Raw genomic sequence first — 26,190 nt, 5'->3', positions numbered from 1 at the left:
TTGGTAAGAACATTGGTGGGAACGTTTGGAATCGTTCCCAACATGATGATATCCACAGTGCCATTAAAGCTCATGCCCAAACTTGAAAGTGGAAAAAATGGCACTTCCCCAATTGAATAGCCACTTCAACAATTTACTATTTTTTTTGGGTGGGTGGGAACTAGACAATTGGAGTTAAGTGACTTGCCCAGGGTCACACAGCTATTAAGTATCAAGCATCGAGGTGAAATTTGAACTCAGGTGCTCTCATCTCCAGGGCCAGTGCTCTATTCACTGCGCCACCTAGCTGCCCTACAATTTACATTTTTTACACCCATCGAGCTTCTCTTAACTGCCCCCCCCCCGTTTCGCCTTCCCCCCTGCGACTAAAATGTACACCTCCTATGTGCCAGGCACTGTGCTAAGAACTTTACAAATATTTTCTCATTTTTTCCTCTCAGCAACCCTGGGAGGTAAGATCTATTATGATCTCCATTTTGCAGATGAGAAAACTGAGGCAGACAGGGGCTAAGTGATGTATTTGCCTAGGGTCATGTAGCTAGTAAGTGTCTGAAGCTGGATTTGCACTCAGGTCTTCCATATTCTAGGACTGGTGTTCTATCCTGGTGCACCACCCGTGCAAGGGGGTTTCTGCTGCTTTTGGGGTTAAGCTCCAGGCTGGCTGTCCTAGGAGAAGGACAGACCAAAGGGAAAGTGGGAGAGCGTGGAAGGACAGACCCGGAGAACAAGGGAGAAATGGGATTGGATTAAATAGGGAGACAGGAAAGGGAAAGGTGTTTTTTAAAGTATCAGAGAAGTACTAATTGATGATTGTTTTTTCTAAAAACATTGCTTATATTTCCCAATGACATTCACCTATTGGGAATATTGATGTTCAGCCAAAATTATATTTTACATCTTGATTTTCTTTCTTAGATTCCTATAAATGTGACCTAAAATTGTCTTGGAATAGAGTCTTGTCAAAGGGCATGGGGAAAACTGTCATTTTGGATAGCTGTCCAAGTCAGAAATGATTTGGAATCAATCTTACCTTAGATTTCATTGTTTCTGGAAGACTGATGCCTAAGTGCAGAGTACAATGTTACCTTTTCCCCCTTTTGACAAACAGAAGGATGCCAGGGCTGAAAGTCTTCCCCTTCTCTTTTCCCTCCCTGGCTCCCCCTCCCTGTCTCTGCCTTCCCCTGGGGCTCTGCCTGGAGATGGGGAGAGCCGGGCAGTTGCCCTATCCAGAGCATCCTGCTCAGTCTACATCACACGTTTCTGTTCCTCCCAAGATAAGCAAATGTGGAGACCTCTTAGGTGCTGGGGCCGTGAGCAGCAGCCCTTGAGGGGGAGCCCCTGAGTGGGCCGTCCGCGGGGGAAAAGGGTGCCACACGTGCCCATAGGAGACAGTGGTCCTGCTCTACTCAGGCTTACCATGAGGGGTCTTCTCATCGTGAGCCTCTTCCTGGCAGCAACCTTAAGCCAGAAGATGTTCAGTGGGTAAGTAGAGGCTCTCTGCCTCGGAGTCTGGGGGTTGGGGCTGGAGTGGAGGGTGAATCTCCCAAGAGAGAGGAAAGCTGTCATCTCTGCTGTGGGTGGTGGAGTATGAGGACTACCCTCCCATTGCTTCCTCTGCTTTAAATTATTTTGCTTTCTAGCTGCCTCAGTTTCAGTGCCTGTAAAATGGGCACATTCGCAGTCACCTCTCTTCTCCCTTCTCCCCTCATTCTTTCTTCCTCTTAGCATCCTGCTGGGTGCTCCTTAGAAGGCAAGATGACAAGCATGACGGTGGTGGGGTCTGGCCACTGCACAGATGCTGGAGCAACCATCTGTGACCTCTTTTCTGTCACACAATCTTTCCTCTTCCTCACCTTCTCTCCCTCCCTCCCTTTTCTAATTTCCCATCCTTTGTTTCTCTTTGCCTCTGTTTTCTCTTTTTTCTTTTCTTTCCTCTGTTTTCTGCTGCTGATCTCCACCCCTCCCCACCTCTCAGGGAGGTGACACAGGGAGGTAGGGTCTGAGCTGGCCCCTTGACAGCCCCTGAAGTTCCACCAGCTGGTACCCAGTCCCTTGTCATCCCTCACTCTGGATCCTCTCTCTAATGCTTCTCAGACAAAAGAGCCCCTTCCAAGGTCTACCTGGTTCTCCCAGGGGCTAAAGCCTAACATTGCTCCCAGCTGCCCCTGCTTATGTCTTCCCAGAGACCAGGTTCTCCGCATCAAGGCCAAGGACGAGAAACAGCTCCAAGTACTCAGGAATCTAGAGGATTCGGAATACCTGAAGGTGAGGTCTGGCCGATGGGAGTTCCCCTGATGTAGTGGAAAGGCCCTGGGTTTGAATCCCAGCACTGCTACAAACTGCCCACCTGACTTTGGACAAATCATTTCGCTTGCCTGGCCTCAGTTTGACTATCTGTAAAATAAAAGGGTTTGGTCTGGAAGATCCTCAGTCTCCCTGCTAGCTCTGAAGTGTGTGTGTGGCTGAGCTTAGACCTGGAGTTGCCTTCATCTGACAGAAAGCAGTTACCCAACCCTGGTCTCTTGACCCCCTCAGGGTGTCTCATATCTAAAGAGCTCTTGTGAAATACCCAAATTAATGTTAATTCACTTTAATTTTTTAAATTGGCTATGTCATGCAGTCCTTTTTCAAAAGGTGGGTGGGTGAGGCCCATGGAATTAATTTAATAGTGATAGACCCCTCCCAAGAGCAGGCCTCCTGGAAGGTAGATTATGGTCCACCTGGAGGCCTCACTTCATCAGTTGATGGCATGCTACTGCCACAGAGCCCTTCCTGGGACATTCCAGCATCTCTAGCAAGAAGGGAGGCCTGCAGTGCCCCTTCCCCTCTCACCCTCCATCCTTCCAGTGATCATAAGATTCTAGGAAACTAAAAAATTCTGAGTACCTATGCAGGAAAAAGGTTGGGGACCAAAGGACTGGGTGTCTGTGCTTTAGAATTTGGACTTTGTTTATGTAGCTAAGCAGGATGGTTGAGCCAGGTGTGCACTGTAAAACCATGGGAATTTAAGAGATGGGCTGGGAGAAGGGGCATTTTTGTTTGGTGCAAAGCTGTATTCCTCAGTGTCCCATCCACCAGTGTTAGGAGCTGAGGGCCAGATGACATGTAGATGGTCTTCTGATGAAAAGGCTTGGTGTAGCAAATGTGTGTGGCTTGGGTCCATCCTAATAGCCCAGTCTACCACCTTGGCAACTGGGTAGAGCTGGAGTTAGAACGATAATGTCAGGAAGACCCGAGTTCAAATCCAGCCTCAGATACTTATTGCCCTAGGGCAGCACTTCACCTCTGCCTGCCTCAGTCTCCTCAGCTGTAAAATGAGGATAATTATAGCACCCACTTCCTGGGAGTCTTGTGCAGACTAAATGAGATAATATTCATAAAAAGTGCTTAGCACACTGCCTGGAATATAGTAGGCACTAGCTAAATGTTACCTATTCTTCTTCTTCTAGATCTGAAATAATAGCACTTGCCTCCCAGGGTTGTTTTAAGGCTCAAGTGAGATAATAATTGTAAATTGCTTTGTAAATTTGTAAATTTGCTAGCTAGTATTAACCTTTTATTTCTATTGGAAACATTTCTCTTGTAGCCACAGGAGAAAAATAACCATGATCCCTCATGCTTGTGTGGTGCTCTGCAATTCCCGACGGTCCTCACTTATGTGATCACATTGGACCCATAGAAGCCCATGTTTTAAGGCTTTATTGTCTCCAGTTTATAGATGGGGACATTAAGTTTTGGAGAGGTTGAAGGACATTGCTCAAGGCAGCAGTCAAGAGATCTCAAAGTTTAGTAGCATTTCTTTTAATTGTTACAATAAAATATATTTGACTTGGGGGGATAGTTGAGGCAATCACCTATTTCTGAACATGGTCCCACAGGCCGGGCCAATGACTACCTCTGCTCACAGTCTCTACTTCTATTGCCCATGAGCTTTTCTATTGGTCAGTAATCAAATGATGTTATAAACAACTTTCCCCATTTTATAGAAAGAAAAATAGAGAAGCAGAACATTGGAGTGACTTTGGGACACATAACAGATGTCCGAGTGTAGAATCCAAGTGCCTATATGCCTGTGTTGTACTGTGCACATGAAGTTTTCCTGTCCATTCCATGACCATAGGGAAGGGATGTCCTTTGCCTATATAGTTCCATTCAACACCTGGTCTTTGTAGTTCCCCTTGCTGGCCAAGGAGCCACTATAATTACAGTGACTGGTGACATTACTTCACTCATCACTTCCTTAGATAAAGTGTCTACTTTAAAAGGTGCTTGGGGAGGGTCTTTGGGACTCAAAGATGCTTCAGTGCAAGGTTGAGTTTGGCCAAGAAGCAATGCTGGAAGATGGCCAAGTGGTTTGGGTGTCACGGGGGAGAGAAAGAATTTTTGGACGAGAGCATTTTCTCTCCTTCTACCTCCTCCCCACCCCCATACCTTGGCCATTAGGGCTTTCAGTAATGCATTAGGATGCAGGAGTGAACATTTCTGAGATGCAGGAGGGGAGGGACTCCCTGCTGGATAACAGTAGATTAGGCCATCACATCCTGCCTGGGTATGTATGTTCGAGGTTATATGATGAAATTCAATTTATTTTCTTTCCTTTGCCCCCTTCCCCACCAAAGGTTGATTTTTGGCAGGCTCCAGCCAGGCCCAGCCTCCCTATGGATATGAGAGTTCCTTTCTCTAACCTGAAAGCTGTCAAAAACTATCTGAATTCCAGTGGCATCTTGTATACTGTCATGATTGAGGATATCCAGGTAAGATCTCTCACCAGGTCTGTGGTTGGTGTCTTGCCTTACTTTAATTTGGCTTTCTGTCTAAGTAGTAGCCAGAGAGAACAAATTCTTCCATCAGAAAGACAATCTCTAAGGTCCCTTGTAGTCCTGAGTCTTTATCCATTTGTGCTTGGATGGAATTCTGAACAGGCAAGGAGTGTTACAGGTAAGAAGCCATTTGATCTATATTCCTGCCTTCTCTTATGCATTTCTTACTTTGTGGGAAGGTGACAAGAGAGGCTGACAGATGACTTGAGAGAAATTCATAGAATTGGTTAAATGAAAACCCACATATCTGAAACATAATGTCTAATTTAGGGAGTATCCCACTCAAATAACTAAATTTCAGACTTGTAGGAGAGCTTGTAATTCTAAAGTTTCTTTTTTTTCCCTGCTTCCTCAAAAGGTGTTTTTTGTTTGTTTGTTTGTTTGTTTTTTTAGCATCTCTGTATTTCCGTCTGGGGCAGTTAGGTGGCACAGTGAATAGAGTGCTGGGCCTAGAGTTAGTAGGACCTGAGTTTAAATCCTGTCTCTGGCACTTACTAGTTGTGTGACCCTGGGCAAGTCACTTAACCTTGTTGGCCTCAGTTTCTTCATCTGTAAAATGAGCTGGAGAAGGAAATGGCAAAGCATCCAGTATCTCTGCCAAGAAAACCCCAAATGGGGACATGAAGAGTCAGACATGATTGAACAACAACAAGAAATTTGTCTGAACTTGGAAAATTCACTTTTTTAGATAATGGCACAAAAAGTTCATGATGGAATGGTCAGTTATCTTTTTTCAAGCACTGATCAGATTTATTCTGAAGGAGCTATCTGGGAGGAGCACTTATGGAGGCCTTCTAAAGGTGGAGTTCTACCAAGTTTTAGTCTGGAAATTAGAAAGCTTGCGTAGACGTCCTAGACCTGTTTCCTTTTGGTGTTATTTTAAATATGGGTAAAGTTTGGTTCCAGAATCATCAGTTCATACAACATGCCTTCATGCTCTCTGATGGGTACAATAGTAAGGCTTGTGGTCAATCAGGTGTCGATATATTTACCCCTTTCAGTTGAGGAAAACAATGGAATCTTCAGACCTTAGTAAGTTCATTTGTCTAATCCTTCTTGTGGCTCCTGTCCATTGGCCTGGGGCCAACTCAATAGTCAGACAAGTTACCCAGGACCAATATTCCAGCTTTGGGATGTTTTTCATGACTACACTAGTAAACATTGTGGTAACAGGTTGCATTAGATATTTTGGTGGCTAAATTGACTCATACATTAAACTTGTAATCTATTAAAACTCTCAGATTTAGTTTTTCACATAAATTAATGTAAAATTATGAGGCATCTAGGTGGGAGAGTAGATAGAATGCTGGACTTGGAATCAGGAAGACCTGAGTTCAAATCCTAAGATACTTACCAATTATGTAATCTTTGGCAAATCTTTAACCTCTGTCTGCCTCAGTTTCCTTTTATAAAATAGGGATAATAATAGCATCTACCTCCCAGGGTTGTTGTAAGGATCAAATCAGCTAATATTTGTAAAGTACTTTGCAAACCTTAAAGCACTATATAAATGCTAATAATTATAATTATCTAGCCATTCTTCTCCCATCTTGTACTTACAAAGTTGATTTTTTTGACCCCCACATTTAGGACTGTTCATTAATCTACATTAAGATCCCAAATTATAGACCAGATACAATTTACAGGTGCAGATCTATTGATGAGATCAATTGATATATTGACAAATGAGTATAAGTTTCATCTTACTGAGTTCCACCAATTGTGCTATGCCAAGATCATCTAGAATTCTGTTGCTTGTGTTTCACAAATATCATATGTGAAAGCACTTTTTAACTCTAAAGTACCATATAAATGTAAGGTGCTGTTATTAATATCATCATCTCTGTTTATTCTATAGTTGAGGAAAATGAGATTCAAAGAACTCATTGTTATGATCAGCGTCATTAAATGACAACAATAGATAGAGTTTAGATAACCCCTTATTCTGGCAGAATGCTTTACTAACCTGGTCTCATTTACCCTTAGTCACCTCTGCCCGGTTGTCAGTTTGGTGATTATCATCTCAATTTTACCAAACAGAAAAGAGGCCTCAGAGAGTTAATGCAGTTATGTTAATATAACTGGGATGTAGAAGAGCCCAGACTTGAACCCGGGTCTTTTGACTCCCAAGCCAATGTTCTATCCCTGTACCACACTGCTTAGGTTAGCTATAGCTAACTCATATACCTTGGGGAAGTGGCTGCCAGAACACAAGAGGAGACTGGAGCCCAAGGCTGGAGGCCTTGTCTTCACATCAATGATGGCTTCTCTTTCCCCAGCAGACTGGTGGCACCATCTTAGTCAAAGAAGACATGGCCTTGACCTCTTGGCGTTTGGGGGTTTGTATTCCAGGTGCTGTTAGATGAGGAACGAAAAGGTATGACGGCCTCCCGAAGACTGGAGAGGAGTACTAGTAGCTTCAGGTACAACTCTTACCACACTCTAGAGGAGGTAGGTATTTTAATCTAATTCTATGGGCACTTATTAAGCACCTGCTGTATGCAAATGAAAAACTGTTCCCATCCTTGAGTTTACATTCTGGGGGTGGGGAATAGCAGGGAGAATAGCATTTAGGTGGTAAATAAACATAACATAATTTGAAGACAGATCACAAACAACTGAGAAGATGTGAAGTTCGTAGCATAGGACCTGCTATACAGGGGAATTGCACTTGGAGAATGAAGACCCAGATTCACCTTAGGCACATCACTGGGCCTGGTAGGCCAGCTGGGCCTCAGCCTCCTCACCAGTAAATTGAGGAGGGTAGACTAGATGACCTCTCTAAATCTTATCCCATGAATGAACATGGAAACTTTCATTCTCCAAATGCAATTCCCTTCCCCCACCTCATATTCACTCATCCATGTTTTCAGTACTCACTTCTTGGGTGCCTGCTATATGGCAGGTCCAATGCTAAGAATGTCAGAGGATACAGAGATGTGGGTGGCACAGCCCCTGCCTTCATGAACCTTACAATCTGGATGGGGAGGTAAGACCTCTACACTGTTAACTGCAATTCAACACCATACCAGAGGTGGGGAACCCAGAGCCTCAAGGCCACATATGGCCCTCTAGGTCCTCAAGTGTGGCACTATGACCAAATCCAAACTTCACAGAACAAAGTTTGGATTCAGTTAGAGGGGCGCACTTGAGGACCTAGAGGGTCACATGTGGCCTCAAGGCCACAGGTTCCCCACCCGTGTATACCATATGGGTCATTCAAATACCATATTTTTCAAACTCCAAATCAGGACTCATATTCTGGTAAAGGATATATATTTTTTTGAAACTCTATTATACATAAGTTTGTTTACTTAAAATAGGAACTGCCCAGGAAAACCAGGCATTCATGGTGTGTGTAGATCTATGAGGATTCCTAGCCAAGTAGATCAGAGGAAGGAGATTCCTTCTGGAGGGAGGTGGTCCTTATGACAGCAGGCTCTTGATCAGAGCAGACTCATGAATAGTATTATTATTGGAGAGGTTGTGTGGTTCAGTGGAAAGGACAGTGGCCTTGGTGGCAGAGGACTTGGGTTCAAATCCTGTCTCGGGCACTTACTATCTATGTGACCTTGGGCAAATCACAATTTCTCAGGGTCGAAGTTACTTCATGTAAAATGAAGGGTTGGACTTAGATGATCTCTATGGTCTCAGTTGTAAAATTTGTGACTTCTCTGAGCTTCAGCTTTCTTCTCTATAAAGTAAGGGGGGAGGTTTTATATTAGATAATTTTATTAATTATTATACATATTATATATTATAATATAAAATTATAATTATATAATCTTTCTGGTCCCTCCCAACTTTAAATCTAAATAAAATATCTAAAATAAAATAAAATATAAATAAAAATATGATTTTATAAATTAAATTGAATTGAAACTCAAGGTAAAAATTTCTCCAGACGGGAAGGTTGGTGGGGGTGATAGGGAGCAGTAAGAAAAGGAGGGGGGTAATTGTTTGTGTCCCTTCTCTCCAAGTCACCATTCGTCTCTCCCTGGGCATTACAAGCTAACTGAATTGTCTTCCTTTCAGATCTACACCTGGATGGACAACTTTGTGGTTGAGCATTCAAACCTGGTCTCAAAATTTATGATTGGTCAGACCTTTGAAAAACGTCCCATTTTTGTGCTGAAGGTAATGCCTTGATTCCATTGGTAAGCTTTCCTCCATGCCCTGCTCTCATTCATCCCCTCCCACTTTCACCAGTGGCTTGGGGCCCCAAGAAGTAATGAGTTGGGTGATCGTTGGGACAAATGGCCTCTTGGGTCTTTTTTCCCACGGAGTTTTAGGTAGAGGATACACACCCATCAATTTGGTTTGGTTCAGATTTAGCACTAAATGGTGTGACCTCTGAGCCCACAATCTTAGGGTTCAAGGCCAGGGATGGCCATCACCCCCATCTCACACAGTGAGACTGGGAATGAGCTCAGCCACACAGATATACTCAAAAGGCAAATCTTCAGTGGGAGGAGTATTAAGAAATTAGAGCTGAGGATTGGGATCATTCACCCTGCGTTTGAGATGGGTGAGTATGAATGACTCAGTAGCTCCATCTCTTAACTAGGCATAGGGGTACTGAGTCCTCCTCCTGCCCTTTCCCAAATAGTTGCTTTCCAAGGGCTGTCTGCAGTCCACCAACTGAAAGTCTATATAAATGAACTTGAGTCAACATCACATACTGGTGCTTTAGAAAATAATATTTGGAGCGAAAAATAATGTTTGGAGTTTTGTACCTAGTGTGGGTAGAGCTCTGAACGGGAGTGTCAGTCAGAGGTCCTAAGTTCACATCTTTCCTGAGACACTTAATAAGTGTGTCACCCTGGGCAAGTCTCTTAACCTCCTTGGGCCTCAGTTTCTTTGTCTGTAAAATGAAGGGGCTTAGTCTCAATGGCCTTCACACGTGTGAAGACACTGTGTATTGATCAGGAGTGACCTGGGTCACTTGAAAGAATCCACGCCATGGATGCCCAGAAATGGAGGTCTTGAAAGTCCAAGGTTTATCACCATGAAATCTCGAGCAATCTGAGCCCTCTATTTATTAGCTAAAGGATTGTCCTTACATCTCTGTTCCCACCTCCACTGGAGAGGACATCCTTTTCTATTTCTGCCTTCTAGTGTTGTCCATATAGATGCTGTGGGAGCCAATTTCTCACACACACACACACATAAATACACACACACACACACACACACACACACACACACACCAGTGTTCACTACTCAGTCCAGGTCTAAGCAGCCAGAGAGCCCTCCAAGTAGAGTTGACCCATTGTATGGAGTTTCTGGAAATGTCATCATAGCTGGTATGGCCCCACCATGAGCCATTTTAACACCACCTGGGTGGCTTGTTTCTTTATCTCCCAGTTCAGCACTGGAAACAGGACCCGGCCTGCCATCTGGATTGACAGTGGTATTCACGCTCGGGAGTGGATCACCCAAGCAACCGGAGTCTGGACAGCCATGAAGGTCAGCAGGGGATGAACGTCCAACAGGCCAGAGGTGGCTTACAGGCAGAGGGAGTTAGCAGCTAAAGAGGGTTAGCACACAGATTGAGCTTGAGATCTTCTGGTTTAACCCCTTCATTGTACAGATGAGGAAACTGAGGCCCAGAATGGAGAAATGTTTGGCCATAGTCACCCAGCAGACCTGATGATGGTTGATTGACATCTGTCTCTGGTGTGTGTGTTAGGGGATGCCTGACAATTTTAGGGCCTTTTCCAAGACTGGGTACAGTCACAGACATATTGGGCTTAAATATCTGATTATCTAGCCCATCCCATTTCTTGTCTGGGCCGGTATAAGAGTAGAGAAAGGTCTGTTTACTATTTATGAAGCATCCCCAATGTGCTAGGTGCTGTACTGGGCATACCCAAGGCAAAATTTTGTCATGGACCCCTTTGGCAGTCCAATAAAACCTATCTACTCCTCAGACTAATGCTTTTAAATGCATAAAATAAAACACATTGGATTACAGAAAGGCAGTTAGGAAGTACAATGGTTAGAGTACCAGGCCTGGAGTCAGGAAGACTCATCTTCCTGAGTTCAAATCTGCCTCAGATGTTTCCTAGCTGTGTGACCCTGGGCAAGTCACTTACCCCTGTTTGCCTCAGTTTCCTCATCTGTTAAATGGGGATAATAACAGCACCTACATCCCTGAGCTGTTATGAAAATTAAATGAAATAATAATTGTAAAGTGCTTAGCACAGTGCCTGGCACATAGTATGTGCAATGTTCAGTGTTAGCTATTACTACTACTACTACTACTACTCTACTACTACTACTACTACTACTACTACTACTACTACTACTACTACTATTACTGCTGCAGCTGCTGCTGCTGCTACTATTACTACTGCTACTACCACTACTACTACCACTACTACTACTACTACTACTACTACTACTACTACTACTACTACTACTACTACTACTACTATAACTACTAGCTGTGTGACCTTAGGCAAGTCACTTAACCTCTGTTTGCCTCAGTTTCCTCACCTGTAAATCAGGGATAATAATACCACCTACCTCCCTGAGTTATTGTGAAGATCAAATGAGATATTTATAAAAAGCGCTTCGCACAGTGCCTGGCACATATTAGGCACTCTATAGATGCTAGCTACTGTTGTTGTTATTTTTGTAAAGGAAACCAATTATAGTGAAACACAGTTATCAATAATTTTTTTTAAAGTTTACAGACTCCCAGACTAAGAATCCATGCTCTAGTTGCTTATAATCTAATTAATTTTGTGATTCATCCACAGAGAAGGTTCATCCACAAAGGACAGCTAAGGTTCTCAGCACCTTGCTACCTGGTAGCAAAACTGCCCTGCCCTGGTTCTGACCCCCATTCCCCTCCATAATCCCTCATGCCTGCTTTTGGGTCCCACATCAGTCCTCCTGCTTTGCTATCCCCCCTTCCTTTCAGATCGCCACGGATTATGGGGAAGAGCCAGTGCTGACCAAGATCTTGAACCACATGGACATCTTTCTTGAAGTCGTGACCAACCCTGATGGGTTTGCCTACACCCACAGCATGGTGAGGCTCTTTGGGGAGAGGGAAGGGAGGGAAGACCAGAGCACCTGGCAGGGAAGGAAGGAAAGGCCTAATCCCCCTTGGGCTGTGAGTGGGGACAGGGAGGATGCCAGGCTCTTGACCCTCCCCCTGGACTCTTGCACCAATCAGTGGAGGATGCTGTGGGCCAGGGCTCGGTTAAACATGGTGGCTAGGCACCATGGGCTCCGGCAGAACATGGTGAAGCAATCTATCCACAGTCACACGGTGAAAGGACCGAGTCCCAAACCCATCTCTGACTCCAGGTCCAGTGCTGCAGGCTAACTTCATCAGCCTGGGACCCCCTTGTCAGAGTGTTGGCCCATCTGGACAGGCAAACGCACACCTCGTCCATTGGGCCCCATCCTGCCCTGATTAGGACCTGTCCCTGTTAGCTCTTCCTCTCCTCCTGCCTCCTTCTCCTCACCTTCTCCTCAGTGGAGCAGAGAGGGAGATGAGAACACCTAGGAGTCTGACCCAAAGCTCAGGAATGACCTTTGCTCCATGGCCAGAGTCACTGGGAAGGTCAGGGTAACAGTCATGCCTGGCATCAGGCTTCCTGTCACTCATCCCATCCTTACACCCATCATGGAGGGAGAATAAGGAAGAATATTGTCCTCACTTCGTAATAGTCCTTGGAATTTGGAGCCAGGAGACCTGATTCTGAGTCTTGGCTCTTCCTCTAATACCTGTATGGCCTTGATCACCTCTTCAGGTTTCAATTAACTCATTTTTAAAATGAATAAATTGGATTAGATGACCCAGCACACAGGAGGCCCTTAATAAATGTCTATTGATTGACTGCCGGGTCTCTTCTAGCCCTAAAAGTCTGTGATTCTGAAATTGAGACCCAGAGAATTTATCCCAAATGACACAGCCCTTAAGTGTCCAGGATTAGAAACCAATACTTGGGATGTCTCAAGTACCTGTGCCCTTTCCCAAATCTTGGGCAGTGTGGCCTCCCAGCTCATAAGATCACATGACCTATGTTTTTCTCCCAGAATCACCTGTGGCGTAAGAACCGGGCTATCAATTCAAATTCCACTTGCAAGGGGGTAGATCCCAACAGAAACTGGGATTCTGGCTTTGGAGGTATGGCATTTTCCTTTGGGGTGCTGGTGTGCCCCTCGGTGGATTCTTAGCACTGAGAGAATGTGTGGCCCTGTAGTTAAATAAATACCAGTGAATATTGGTTAGGGGCATGCCAAAGGTGTGGGCCATGTAACCAGAGAGCACATGGGAGGGCTTAAAATGTATAATCAGGGGCATGCCAGAGCTAGGTCCAACCGGCTCCTAGGAGCCCATTGTTAAATGTTCATTTGAGCATCTTCACCTCAGAAATCAGTAAAAAAAAAAAATAATAATAATAATAATGATATGACCAGGGCTTGGTTTATTGTTTTATTGATTGTCTAGATTTAAGCAACTGATGAAGAAAAAAAATCTAAATAATGCAGATTAAATTTAAAAGTGTATTATGCAGACATTACCTCCCAGCCCGAGAGCTAGCTGTTAAATATTTACCAGCATGCTGCTGTTATAATGAACATATTTGTATAATCTGTATTGTATATGCATATCTATGTATTTATGTATATTACACTAAGAGACAGAAACAGAGGGAGATGGAGAGAGAAGAGAGAGAGAAGGAAAGAGAAGAGAGGGAGAAAGAAAAGAGAAAGGAGAGGAAAGAGAAAAGAGAGAAAGAGAGAAAGGAGAGAGGGAGAGAAGAGAGAAGGAGATAAGAGACAGCAGAAGGAGAAAGAGGGAGAGAGAAAGAAGGAGAGGAAAGGGGAAGAGGGAGGGAGGGAGAGAGAGAAGGGAGAGAGAAAAAAGAGAAGGAATAAGAAAGGGGTAGAGAGAGAAGAGAAAGAGGGAGGGGAGAGAGGAGTGAGAGAGAGAAAAAGAGAGAGAGAAGATGAGAGAGAGAAGATAAGAGAGAAAAGACGAAAGAGAGAGGGATTGAGAGAGAGAAAGAAGAGAAAGAGGGAGGCGTGAGAGGGAGAGCGAGGCAGAGAGAGATAGAGAGACACAGAGACAGACAGAAAGAGAGACAGACACACAGAGAGAGATAGAGAAGGAGGAAGGAGGAAGAGAAGGGAGAGAGAACATGAAAGAGAACCGCAGTGTGCCAGCCTCAGGATCAGGAAGACCTGGGCTCAAGTACCTTCTCTGATGGGCACTGAGTGACCCCTGGGCAAATCCCTCAAACCTCTAAGACTCTAAGCCGCAGAGCTGTTGGTTATCTGCATTGACGAAAGGAGTTTACTCACTGGGAGATGCATACACGCATGAAATCACGTATCTGATCAGAATATTTATTTGTCTGTCATCTCTTTCTGTCTGTCTCTGACAAATACAGTGAGTGTTTTTTTAAAATGTGTGCTTGTGCAAGGTGCTATATTAGGCACTAGGAATGTTAAAACAAAAATTTATTCCGAATGCATTTATTAAGCACCCACTATTTGCTAATCTACTATGTGCTAGGCTCTACTCAATGTTCTGGGGAAACAGGCAGAAACAAAACCTACCCCGCCCTCAAGGTTTATTGTTCACTCTTTGTGACTGCATTTGGGGTTTTCTTGACAACGACACTGGTTTACCATTTCCTTGTCCAGCTCATTTGCATATGAGGGAACTGAGGCAAACAAGATTAAGTGACTTGCCCAGGGTCACACAACTAGTAAGTGTCTGAGGCTGGATTTGAACTCAGCTGCCCCTAGGATTTTTTTTTTTAATTGAGTCCCAAAGCTTTATGGGATCATAGATCTTGAGCTAGAAGAGACCTGAGTCCAATCTCCTCATTTTACAGATGAGGAAACTGAGGTCCAGGCAAGTGAAGTGAGTTGCCTAGGATCACACAGGTAGTAAATGTCCGAGGTAAGATTTGAACTTGGGTCTTCTTTAGTCCAAGTCCTACCTTCTATTCAATGTACAAGCTAGTTGCCTTTTTCTTGAAGTAATGGATATGGGGCAGCGAGGTGGTGCAGTGGATAGAGCACAGGCCCTGGAGTCAGGAGGACCTGAGTTCAAATCCAACCTCAGATGTTTACCTCCTGTGTGACCCTAGGCAAGTCACTTAACCCCAATTGCCTCAAAAGAAAAGAAAAAAAAATAACAGATGCTTTGGATCTGACCAGGTGATTCTTTGGTTCTAGCTCTGCTTTCTAATACAAGCCTAGCTCCGAAAGAGCTCTGCCTTGGAAGACTCAGAAAAGCAATAAACTGGGAGTCAGGAGCCCTGGGCCCTAGCTAGCTCTATGACCCTGGGGACGTCATTCCACCTTTGGAGTTCCATTTCCTTATCATGAAATAAGGGCATGTGGACACGATCCTAAGCCTCCAAAAGTCATAGAGATGCTCAAAATACAGTGGCCGGGGGGGGGGGTTGGTTGGTTCTCCGATTCACAGAATCTGAGCATTGAAGGGAACCTTAGTGACCATCTAGTGTCCATCTAACCACTCAAATGGTTTTGAATGTCTATAGATAGTTCTCTATATTTGGGCAGAGCCCCCCTGGATATCTGCGGGTGGTCAAGCCTCTCTCTGCAGCTAGGCAGACTTCAGTATAACTTACCTGATCTCAGCCAGAAGGAATCCATTCCTCATTTGAATTCTCATAACGTTTTGTGTGGACCTCTGTTATGCCCTGTTATATAATATAATATAACATAATATAGTATAGTATAGTATACTATACTATACTATAGTATACTATACTATAGTATACTATACTATAGTATTATATTGCATTATATTGTATGCCCCTATATGTCCTACTTTGCCTCCATCTTTGTTTTTCCATTACTCACCTTTCTAAACTTCACAAGTGTAAGACAAAGAGGGACTGTGTCTTTTGAACCTTTGGACATCCCGTAACACTCTGGCATAGTGCTGCCGCTACTGTTCAGTCATGTCCATCTCTTCATGACCTCAAAGATACTGGAGTGGTTTACCATTTCCTTCTCCAGCTCTTTTTATGGATGAAGAACAGAGGCAAACAGGGTAAAGTGACTTGCCCAGGGTCACACAGCTAATACGTGTCTGAGGCTGGATTTGAACTCGTAAAGATGGGTCTTCCTGATTCCAAGCCCAGTACTCTATCTACTGCACCACCTAGCTGCCCATATTGTACACGTATTGTGAGGAAGGGAAGGAAAGACAAGGGAAGGGAAGGCAAAGGAAGGCAAGGGAAAGAAAGAAAAGACAAAGGAAGGGAAGGGTATCTGGGCTGTAATTTCTTAGTCTGCATAGTGTGCCTTCCCTGCTGCTGCATGAAGCAGGGTCATAGCCTCCGGGCAGGCATGCCAAGTGGGTTCTCAGTGAGTTCGTGAGTCTCCAGCATGAGTCTGTGATCTTCCCCTCCCTGGTTCTCATCCACCTGCCTCTGTAGGCAGATCTTCCTCCTGTCTGGAGACTTGTTACCCCAGGTGTAGGCTGTGGCAAACCAGGAGAGGAAGTGACTGGGGGTGGAGTGGGGTTGGGGGTGGGTGGAAGGCCCCGTCCTGGGCCCAGGAAGGCTTGGTGACTCACCTGTGGTCAGAAGCAGCACGTATCTGCTTGGGTGACTCAGGCAGGCATACTCTGCTGGCGGTTTCAACATAATTTGATTTAATTGTTCTAATGAGGAACGTGGAAGCCACCCCATTTCCTCCCACCCCCTTCTGAACCCGGGAGAGACAACTGAATTTAGAGATCAGCTAGCTGGCAAACCCTTGGGGCCCCCAGGGAGTCAGGGGGGATGCTGTGCCCTCCCTAGAGGTGCTCCCTCGGCGACTGACCTTTGCTGACCCACTGAAGGCCTGTTTTCTGGGGCAGAGGCTGGGCTTGACCTAGGGAGGACTAGGGATGGCTCCCCATAACTCCTATTAAAGTAAGGAAGAAAGGGCAATTGATCTGGGCTGGTGGGGGAGGTGGAGGGTGGGGAAAGCAGCAGCTGTTGCCAATAACTCCAACAAAGGTACAGTTTTTTCTTTCCCTCTGAGGGATCCCACTGTTGTTCAATCACGTCCGACTCTTTGTGACCCCATTTGGGTTTTTTTTTGGCAGAGATGCCATTTCCTACTCCAGCTCATTTTACAGATGAGGAAACTGATGCAAACAGGATTAAATGACTTGCTTAGGGTCTGAGGCTGGATTTGAACTCAGGTCTTCCTGACTCCAAGCCCTACACTCTATCCACTGTACCACCTAGCTGCCCACATCCAAGGTATCCCATAGCCAAGTTATAAAAAGTACAAGTTGTCCAGTTTTCCTAAACTGACCCCAGTGTTGAAAGTCAGGTGAGACCTAGAGGCTCTTCTAGAGATTCTGGTTACATGGAGTGGGGGGGCCTGTATTTAAGATTCCCTTGCTGTGTCTATGGTCCCAATCTCAAGATGCAGGGTTGTGCTCTAAATGAGTTGAGAGGTCTTAAGGGATCACCTACATTCAAAGCCCGAGCAGAGATGACATTGTCAGGGGGTCATAGATAACTGTCCTTGAATATACTTTCTGAGTTTTTCCCTATTGTTTTTAGTGTGCCTCTGTTCAAAGGTCGAAGGACTCCAGCACACATGATAGCCTTATATTCTGACCTTCAATCTCCCCTACCCCCTAGACTACCATTGTGGGTTGTGGGAAGTAGAGATAAGGGGTGAGAAAGGAAAGAGAATATGGGAAGAACAATTAAGAAGAAGGCTCACTCCGGAATAATACTCTCTCATAAGTAGAGAAAATAAAGTTAATTAAAAATCTTAAGGAACTGGAGTTCTTACAAGTAGAGTGGTACAGTGGATGAGGAAAGAGAACGGGCATGTATTAAGTGTCTACTATGTGCTGAGTGCTTTGCAAATATCTCACTCCAAATATGTTTAATATGAATGTATAAGTACAGCCTATATCAGATTGCATGTTATCTTGGGGAGGAGGGAGAAGAGAAAGGGGAAGAAAATTTAAAACTCAAAATCTTATGGAAGTGAATGTTGGAAACTAAAAATAAATTAATTAATTATAAAAGAGATAACATATCTTACTTCGACATAGGATGCTGAATGGGGAGGTGAGTGATCTCACTTCAAGCCCTAACTCTGTTGCTTACTAGCTATGTGACATTGGGTAAGTCACAAGACTTCTTTGGGCCTCGGTTTCTTTATCTGTAAAATGGGGATAATAATACTTGTCCTATATACCCCACAGGTTTTTGTCAGGAAAAGCCTTTAGATGTGTGAGGTATTATTTGTTCTAACTGTGCTCTAAGCCCTAGTAGCTGGGCCTATGCTTTTTTTTAACCTTACGTTCTCAAATATTTAGAATTATTGGTTTTTAAAGTTGGAAAGAATTAAGAGTCTATCTAGCCCAGCCCTGTCATTTTACAGAGGAGGATATGAGAACAAGAAAGGTTCACACAGCCAGTACTGGTGGAGCTGAGACTAGAACCCAGGCAGCCTGATATCTAGGCCGGTGTTCTTTCCCTGTGCCCAATAGACCATGAACTGAGAAATCTCCCCATGAAGAAATGATGAGGAACAGATGGGGGTCATCAAAAGCGTTCTTCTTTGGTGTTACTCTGACTCAGTGAGGGAGCTGGGATTAGCTGGGGTAATGGGAGCCCCTAATCTTCTTGGAGGGAGGCTCTTTGTGACATCTACAGGGACACTCAGAGGGAGCTCCCAAGATGGGCCATTGGCTTGCCAAGGAAGTGTATCTCTACCTGGCTGACAGCTTCTCTGGGTGACGCGTTCAAGGTCTTAGATCATAGGCTAAAGAGCTAGGATGGGATTCTTTGGAAATCATTTCCTCCCTTGATGTCTTCAAACAAAGGCTGGATAAGCACTGGTCAGGTGTGTTTTAGAGGGGATTCTCTTCCGGTTTAGGTTAGACCAGATGGCCCCGAGGCCCCTTCCAGCTCTGAGAGTCTGTGACCCTATGACCTCAGAGATCATTGGCACAGTCACCTCCTTTTACAGATGAAGTTGTTGAGGTGCCCAGCGCTAAAGTGATTTGCCCAAAGTCACACAGATAACTGACATAGCCAGGTGGGGTACCCAGGTCTTCTGACTCCAAATTCTGCCTTTTTCTTTCTCTCTTTCTCTCTCTCTCTCTCTCTCTCTCTCTCTCTCTCTCTCTCTCTCTCTCTCTCTCTCTCTCCTTCCTTCCCTTCCTTCCTTCCTTCCTTCCTTCCTTCCATCTTTTCTTTCTTTCTGCTTTCTATCTTTTTTCCTTTCTTCCTCTCTTTTCTTTCTTTCTTTTGTCCTTTTCCTTCCTTCCTTGCTTCCTTCCATCCTTCCTTCCTTCTTTTTTCTCACTATAAATTATTTATTTTAACATTCATTTTTAAAAATTTTGAATTCCAAATCCCCTCCCTTCCTCCCTCCCTCCAGCCACTCCCCTACTCATTGATAAGGCAAGCAATATGATATCAATTATACATGTGGAGTCATGCAAAACATATTTCAATATTGGTCATGCTGCCAAAAAAGCTAGAAAAATGAAAAAAGTATGCTTCAATCTGTACTCAGAATTCATCAGTTTTCTCTCTGGATATGGAGAGCATTTTTCATTGTGAGTCCTTTGGAATTGTCTTGGATTGATCAGAGTAGCTAAGTCTTTCACAATTGATTATTACAATGTGCTGTTACTGTGTAGTGTTCTCCTGGTTCTGCTCACTTCACTCTGCATCAATTCATACAAGTCTTCTCAGGTTTTCTGAAATCATTCCCTTGTTTGTTTCATATAGCATAATAGTTTCTGGGTTCTTTCTACTATACCCTACTGCTTCTCTGGACTACAACTTTATAATTTGCATTTTTGGGGGGTGGGGGACTTATTTCTAGGTGTCGGTTCTAGCAGCAACCCCTGCTCAGAGACTTACCATGGGCCTTTCCCTCACTCTGAGCCAGAGGTGGCCTCTGTCGCAAACTTCATCCAGAAGCACAAGCATTTCAAGGTCCTGATCTCCATCCACAGCTATTCCCAGATGCTTTTGTATCCCTGTGGCTACAGGAAGGAGCCTACTCCTGATAATGAGGAGCTGGTAATATTCCTCCCCTATCATATGGATGGGGTGGGATGGGGTGCGGAGAACCATTGTGCTGGAGCAGATGGGGAAGACTCTTATTTGACAACCTTCCCAGGGTGTTATACCCTCTGTCAAAAAATGGAGAACAGGTATCCTCTACAGGGATAAAGGTCCAAACGTCCTCTGTGAAAGTTGTCTTCCCACCTTGTCTGACTCCTTATACAATTCGAAGGATCGTGGATTTAGAACTTAATGTAACCTTAGAGACCAGCTAGTCCAGTCACCTTTATTTTACAGATGAGGAAACTGAGGCTTAGGAAGTTAAAGACACCTGCCCAAATTCACAGAGATAATAAGTATCAGAGGTGAGATTGGAACCTCAGCCTTCTGATTCCACACCAAACGTGCCACTCCATGCCTGGGAGGAAGAAGAGTTCTTGGAGGGAAGATATTGTTGGAATTACAGGAAAATAACAGGTCTGATTCATGGGAGGTGGGCTTCAGAGACAGAAACCAATAATGGACAAGACAGGTAGAGAGAGGGAGAGGCAACTTGTAGACAGTCCACATGATCCATTAGTCTCTGCTAACATCCTTATGATGTGAAGAGAGCTTCAGAAGTCCCCTAGCACGATGGGTGCCCCTCCCTTGACAAAGCTATAGGAGGAAGTCGACAGGAATTTCAGAGATGATCAATCAATCAATCAATAATCAATCAATCAATCAACATATATCGTGTCTATTGTGTGCCAGGCACTATGCTTAGTGGTGGGGATACAAAAAGAGGCAAAAGAGTTTCTGCCTTCAAAGAATTTATAATCCAGTGGGGGGACAACGTGGAATCAAATATATACGAACCAAGCTATATACAGGATAGATGGGAAAAATTAACCGAAGGAAGGCACTGGAATTAGGAGGGGTTAGAGAAGGCTTCCTGTAGAAGGTGGGATTTTAGTTGGGACTTAAAGGAAGTCAAGGAAGTCGGTAGCTGGAGTGAGGGAGGGAGAGCATTCCAGGCATGGGGTGTAGCCAGAGAGAATGCCCAGGTCCAAGAGGAGGAGTATTTTGTTTTTGGAACACTAGACATGGGTCAATGCTTAGCACAGGGCCTGGCACACAGTGGGTGCTTAATAAATACGGATTGACAGGATGATCAGGCATTGATGGTTGCGAGATGTGCTGTTGGCTAGAATGTCCACACTGAAGCAATCACAGATTCACTAGGTGATTGGAGTGTGTGGGCACTGTGTTAGGTGCCAGGGAGGGTACCAGGAGGATACAGTCCTTTACTTTGTGAAGTTATGGCTTTATTTGGGGAGGTGGTGGAGGTGAGGGAAGGCATTAAAATGTATTAAACACACACACACACACACATATATAAACATTACAAGATAAGTGCGTTGGAGAATTATAAAACGATATGCATTGTGAGGTCAGAGGCCTCACCAAGCATTATCCACCAAGGGATCGTACAGGCTGGATTTCGGCTCTTCCAGGAACAGTGATATAATGGATAGGAAGACCTGGGTTCAAATCCAACCCCGGACACTTACTAGCTGTGTAACCGTGGCATGTCACTAAATCTCTCTAATCCTCAGTTTCCACATCTATCAATTGGGGAGTTTGGATTCTAAGGTCCCTTCCAGTTCCAGATCTCTGACCCTAGGAGAAGCCCTGTCTCTTGCTTCTCCATCTGCTGAACAGAAAGACAAAACCAACCAGTGAAGAAAAATTGGTAATCTAATCTCACTGGCCCACATACAGCTGCTGCAAATATGTTATGGTGAAGGATCGGGAAAATAGTTTGTTTGATAAGGGAGTACTTAACCACATGATACAGGCCCAGTTATTTGGACCAGGTACAGCGCAAGTTTGCCATGTAAAACTGACCACCTTGGCCAGTTGGGAGAGACATTTGCAGATCAAGGTTCAAACAGCATGACTTCTGGCCACGGTCATGGTAACTAATAGGGGAAGTCCGTGCTCTTGTCCTGGTGAGTGCTTTTCACCAAAGTTTCCCCTTCTGGCTAGATCTGGGAAGAAGAAGGACTCTGGAGGGCTGATACAGGGAAACCAAACGATGAAGGGAGAAGAGGCGCAGCCTTCCTGGGAAGACGGCTCTGGGCTGAGTTAGATCCCCCTAGGACCTTCTCTGCTCTTACCGAGAGCCTGGAAGAGCCAAGGCTCCTTCCTCATTGTTGCCACTTCGGGGGATCCTGTGTGGTCAGGGAGGGCCCAGATGTGTAGAGAACCCTGTTCTTCCTTTGTTTTGTGAAGTGCTTGAAGCGAATAGATCTCACCTCCTAGACGCTCCCAAGCTCCCTGAACAGTGCAGGGTGGTCTCACCTCTGCCTCTTACTTAGGTGGCCTGGGACCTTCTTCAGCCAGTGTGTTATAAGAGATAGGAGCCCAGTTGCCTTCTCCTTTGAAACAAAGGAATTAGGATCCCCAGAGGGCTTGCTTGCGAGGTTCTAAAGCCAAGGCCAGAGGCCGTGGAGCCCACTCCTCTTGAAGGCCTCCATAAACTCTGACTGATCTACAAAGTGCACCTAGGTCACCTGGAGTCAGTTCCCTTGAACATTTGTCAGGCATCCACTATGTGAGTTCTGTGGGGTGTGTCTTTCACCTTCTGGCCGCAAGAGGACAGAGCCAGGGTTAAAGCACTGAATGTCATCGGAGGCCTCGTTCTCTGGAATCAGAAAGTAGACAGTGGGGTTTTAGAGCCAGAAGGATCAGCTCACCCCCCTCATGAGGTGATCTTGGAGATCATTACGTCCATCTCCCTCATTTTACAGATGAGGAAACTGAGGCCCAGGGTGGCAACTAGAACTAATTCTCCTGCCTTCTGGGCCAACACTTTCTCTCTGCCTGCCCCATGCAGGCTATACCCACTTAAATCTTTTCTCCCCCAAGTAATGTTCTATAGGGGCAGCTGTATAGAGTGCTGGGCCTGGAGAGTTCAAATCCAGCCTCAGGCACTTACTAGCTGTGTGTCCCTGGGCAAGTCCCTGTGTGCCTCAGTTTCCTCATCTATAAAATGAGCTGGAGAAGGAAATGGCAAATCACTCTAGTATCTTTGCCAAGAAAACCCAGAAAAAGGGGTCACGAAGAGTCGGACACGACTAAGGCGTCTAGCCTCTCCGGACCTTTCCAGCTCTCCAGAGGGAGAACGATTCCCGTTCCTCCGATGCTCCTGTCTCTTACATTTGTGATGTTTCCTTGGCAGAACAGTCTCGCTCGCAAGGCAGTGGAAGCCCTCTCCCAAGTGCATGGAACCGAGTACATCTATGGAAGAACCATCAGCACCATCTGTGAGTGAGCCTTCCCTAGGGCAGCGACAACACCTGTGCCTTCTTCTGGAGCCAGGCTCCCTAGTCCAGGTGTTTCTTTGCCACTCCAGGGCAGCTGTTGGGCAAGGGACAGATGCTTCGGAGTTCAAGATTGCAGGGCTGCTGTAGCCCCAAGCCAAGTTACTTAACTGTATACAGCTTATCCTGCACTAATTAGCTGCAAGGACCAAGTTATTTCATCTTTGTTATCTCCCCCACTTTTCCTCCAGTTCAATTTAATAAACAATTTTTAGGCTACGGCCGCGGCACTGGTGTTATAAAGACAAACATTAAACAGTCCCTGCTCTCAAGGAAATTCTATTCTATGTATATATTCTATATTCTACAGATATATATTCTATACATAATATATGCTCAATACACACATGCATGTTTATATATACATATACATACATGCATACACATGCAAGAACACACCAAACCACACATACATGTATTAACATGTACTAATGTATGTACACACATGTATATACATGTACACAATACATATATGTATGTATATGCTTCTGAGAGATTATGAATATTCTAAAATATTCCATTTTATTTATGTATTTTACAATATTCTAGTCTTTCACTGCCAGCTGTTTTGGTATAAGAGGAGTGAAAATCCTGGTTGCCTTCGGTGTTCCTACCAGTCCTTCATCCCTGCCTTCTTCAGTCTCTCCTGTTTACCAGCCCCATCCATAACTGTGCCTTTTTACACCATAGACATTTCTCCTTAGCCTCTCCAATAGAAGAAGCCAAACTAACAGACATGGTCTTGTCTTGCCTTCCCCTCTCTCTGATTTTCTCGGCCTGTTTTTTCACAGATATGGCCAACGGGATCACTATCGACTGGGCCTATGAGCATGACATCAAGTGTTCTTTTTCCTTTGAGCTGCGGGACACTGGAATTTATGGCTTCCTACTGCCTGCCAGTCAGATCATCCCCACGGCTGAAGAGACGTGGCAGGCCATCCTGACCATCACTAAGCATGCCTGTGATAACCCCTACTAGAAACTAGGTGCAGCCACAGCCTCAGGAAGAAGCTTCTTTCTCGGCCCAACCCAGGCCTATCCCCAGAAACGGAGTTGTTCCTTTCCTTTGTTTCCACATCCAACCTCCCCTTGTTCTTTCTCCTTCAAACAATAAAAAACGAGTTTTAACCCCATTTCCCTGTCTCTGAAATTGGGATTCTCTTGCCAGTACATGGGTACATCCATCATCCTTCAGGGTCAGGGGAGGAGAGGGGAAGGAGATCCTTTACTTCAACACAGAAATTATCAAATGACTTAGGGAGGGAGTGAAAAAGAGAGAACAGGAAAAATCCATCTGGGCCCCTGAAACCTACCCTAAGTTCAAAGCACGTTTTCAGGTAGCATACAAAGCATAAACGCTTCCACCAGGGGCAGCTAGGTGGCGCAGTGATTAGAGCACTGGCCCTGGAGTCAGGGGGACCTGAGTTCAAATACAGCCTCAGACGCATAACACTTACTAGCTGTGTGACCCTGGGCAAGTCACTTAACCCCAATTGCCTCACTCAAAAAAAAGAAAAAAAAACAAAAGCCAAAAAACAAAAAACCCTTCCACCAATATTCCTTGTACCATACTAATCAGAGGACAAGTTACTGAAAACCGGAAGACTTCTAATTAAGCAATGTATTGGAATAAATGACAATAAAAATTAACTGCATACACTCCCTCAGATTATAGTACAATGGGACAGAGAACATGAATAGTGAATGGGATGGTACAGGTGGTACAGTGGATTGAACCCTGGACCCACAGTCAGGAATACCTGAGTTCAAATTTGGCCTCAGAGACTTACTAGCTGTGTGACTCCAGGTGAATCACTTAATCTCCATCTGCCTCAATAAATGAGTGAGATAATAGTTGTAAAGTGCTTGGTTGGCACATAGTAAGTGCTATATCAATGTTGTTCTGTTACTTTTTAGATGTCTCTGACTCTTCATGATGCCTTTTGGGGGTTTTCTTATCAGAGACACTGAAGTGGTTTGCCATTTCCTTCTCTAGCTAATTTTACAGATGAGGAAACTGAAGCAAATAGGGTGACTTGGCCCAGGGTCACTCAGCTAGTAAGTGTTTGAGACCAGATTTGAACTCAGTAAGATGAGTTTTCCTGGCTCCAGGCCCTGCACTCTGTCCACTGGGCCACCTAGCCACCCATATCAATGTTAGCTATTATTATTTGTAAAGCACTTTGCAAACCTTAAAGCACTATATAAGTACTATTATTATTTTTGTTATTATCTAGCCATTCTTCCTCCATCTTGTATTTGCAAAATTGAGTGGCTAGATCTGCAATCAGGAAATCCCCAAATTTCAAATCCCTTCTCAGACACTAACTATGAAATTCTGGGAAAGTTGCTAAACCTCTCTGAGACTCATCTGTAAAATGGGGATAATAATAGCACCTACCTTCTAGGGTTGCTATGAGGATGAAATGAGATAAACTTTGCAAAGTGATTGTATAAGTACTAGCTATTATTAGTAGTATTGGGGACACAGGGATGGGAGCATGTATGACTAGGGTGATATGGGCAGGAAAGAGTACGTATATAAAGAACATCGATAGGTAGAGGCAACTTGCGCTCCCAAGGATGGTGCTGTATCAACTGAGAAGAATGCTAGAAGTCCTCTGCCTCCAATAGTGCTGTTGGCCGATCCTTCTAAGGATCTAAGGAGAGGCTGCTCTAGCGATATCTTTAGCCTGCCCTGGTGCTACCGTGCTAGGCTATCTGAGCTGTGAAACCCAGGCCTCTAGACAGCTCTTTGGCGCCACCTGATGTTCTTCTGTAGAATTGCTACCTCCGTACAGCTTTTTTCTGTTCCCCTCCCGACCCCCATGGAGGAAGTCTTTTTATTTTGGTTTTTTCCCTCTGCTCTTTTAGCACATAACCTCAGGGGAGTAACTATCTTCTGTGATTTAAACCTCAAAGCCAGGGCTGGTGGAATCTTTGGAA

At 44.7% G+C, this 26,190-nt stretch overlaps 1 protein-coding gene across 1 annotated transcript; it reads left to right on the top strand.

Moving 5' to 3' along the window:
- The first annotated feature begins 1,284 nt into the window (after positions 1–1,284).
- On the top strand, positions 1,285–24,377 carry LOC110219171 (carboxypeptidase A5-like). The gene is made up of 11 exons (XM_021002305.2): positions 1,285–1,482; positions 2,184–2,265; positions 4,620–4,754; positions 7,173–7,271; positions 8,856–8,957; positions 10,188–10,289; positions 11,752–11,862; positions 12,879–12,969; positions 19,692–19,891; positions 23,103–23,187; positions 24,036–24,377. Exons 1-11 carry the CDS (start codon positions 1,418–1,420, stop codon positions 24,221–24,223), a joined length of 1,260 nt encoding a protein of 419 aa, XP_020857964.1. The 5' UTR covers positions 1,285–1,417; the 3' UTR covers positions 24,224–24,377.
- Positions 24,378–26,190: the final 1,813 nt, after the last annotated feature.

Source organism: Phascolarctos cinereus, unplaced genomic scaffold, assembly GCF_003287225.1.
Source record: "Phascolarctos cinereus isolate Bilbo 61053 unplaced genomic scaffold, phaCin_HiC Scaffold_1;HRSCAF=81, whole genome shotgun sequence".
In the NCBI taxonomy this organism is placed as follows: domain Eukaryota; kingdom Metazoa; phylum Chordata; class Mammalia; order Diprotodontia; family Phascolarctidae; genus Phascolarctos; species Phascolarctos cinereus.
The sequence above is the reverse complement of the archived record's forward strand: the minus strand, read 5'-3'. Positions and strand labels throughout refer to the sequence as shown.

Bases quoted from the DNA above. Each gene is read 5' to 3' on its own strand.
- LOC110219171 (XM_021002305.2), top strand. From the start codon at position 1,418: ATGAGGGGTCTTCTCATCGTGAGCCTCTTCCTGGCAGCAACCTTAAGC. The intron at 8,958-10,187 runs GTAATGCCTTGA...TTTATCTCCCAG, and splicing joins GTCCCATTTTTGTGCTGAAG to TTCAGCACTGGAAACAGGAC. The intron at 12,970-19,691 runs GTATGGCATTTT...ACTTATTTCTAG, and splicing joins CTGGGATTCTGGCTTTGGAG to GTGTCGGTTCTAGCAGCAAC.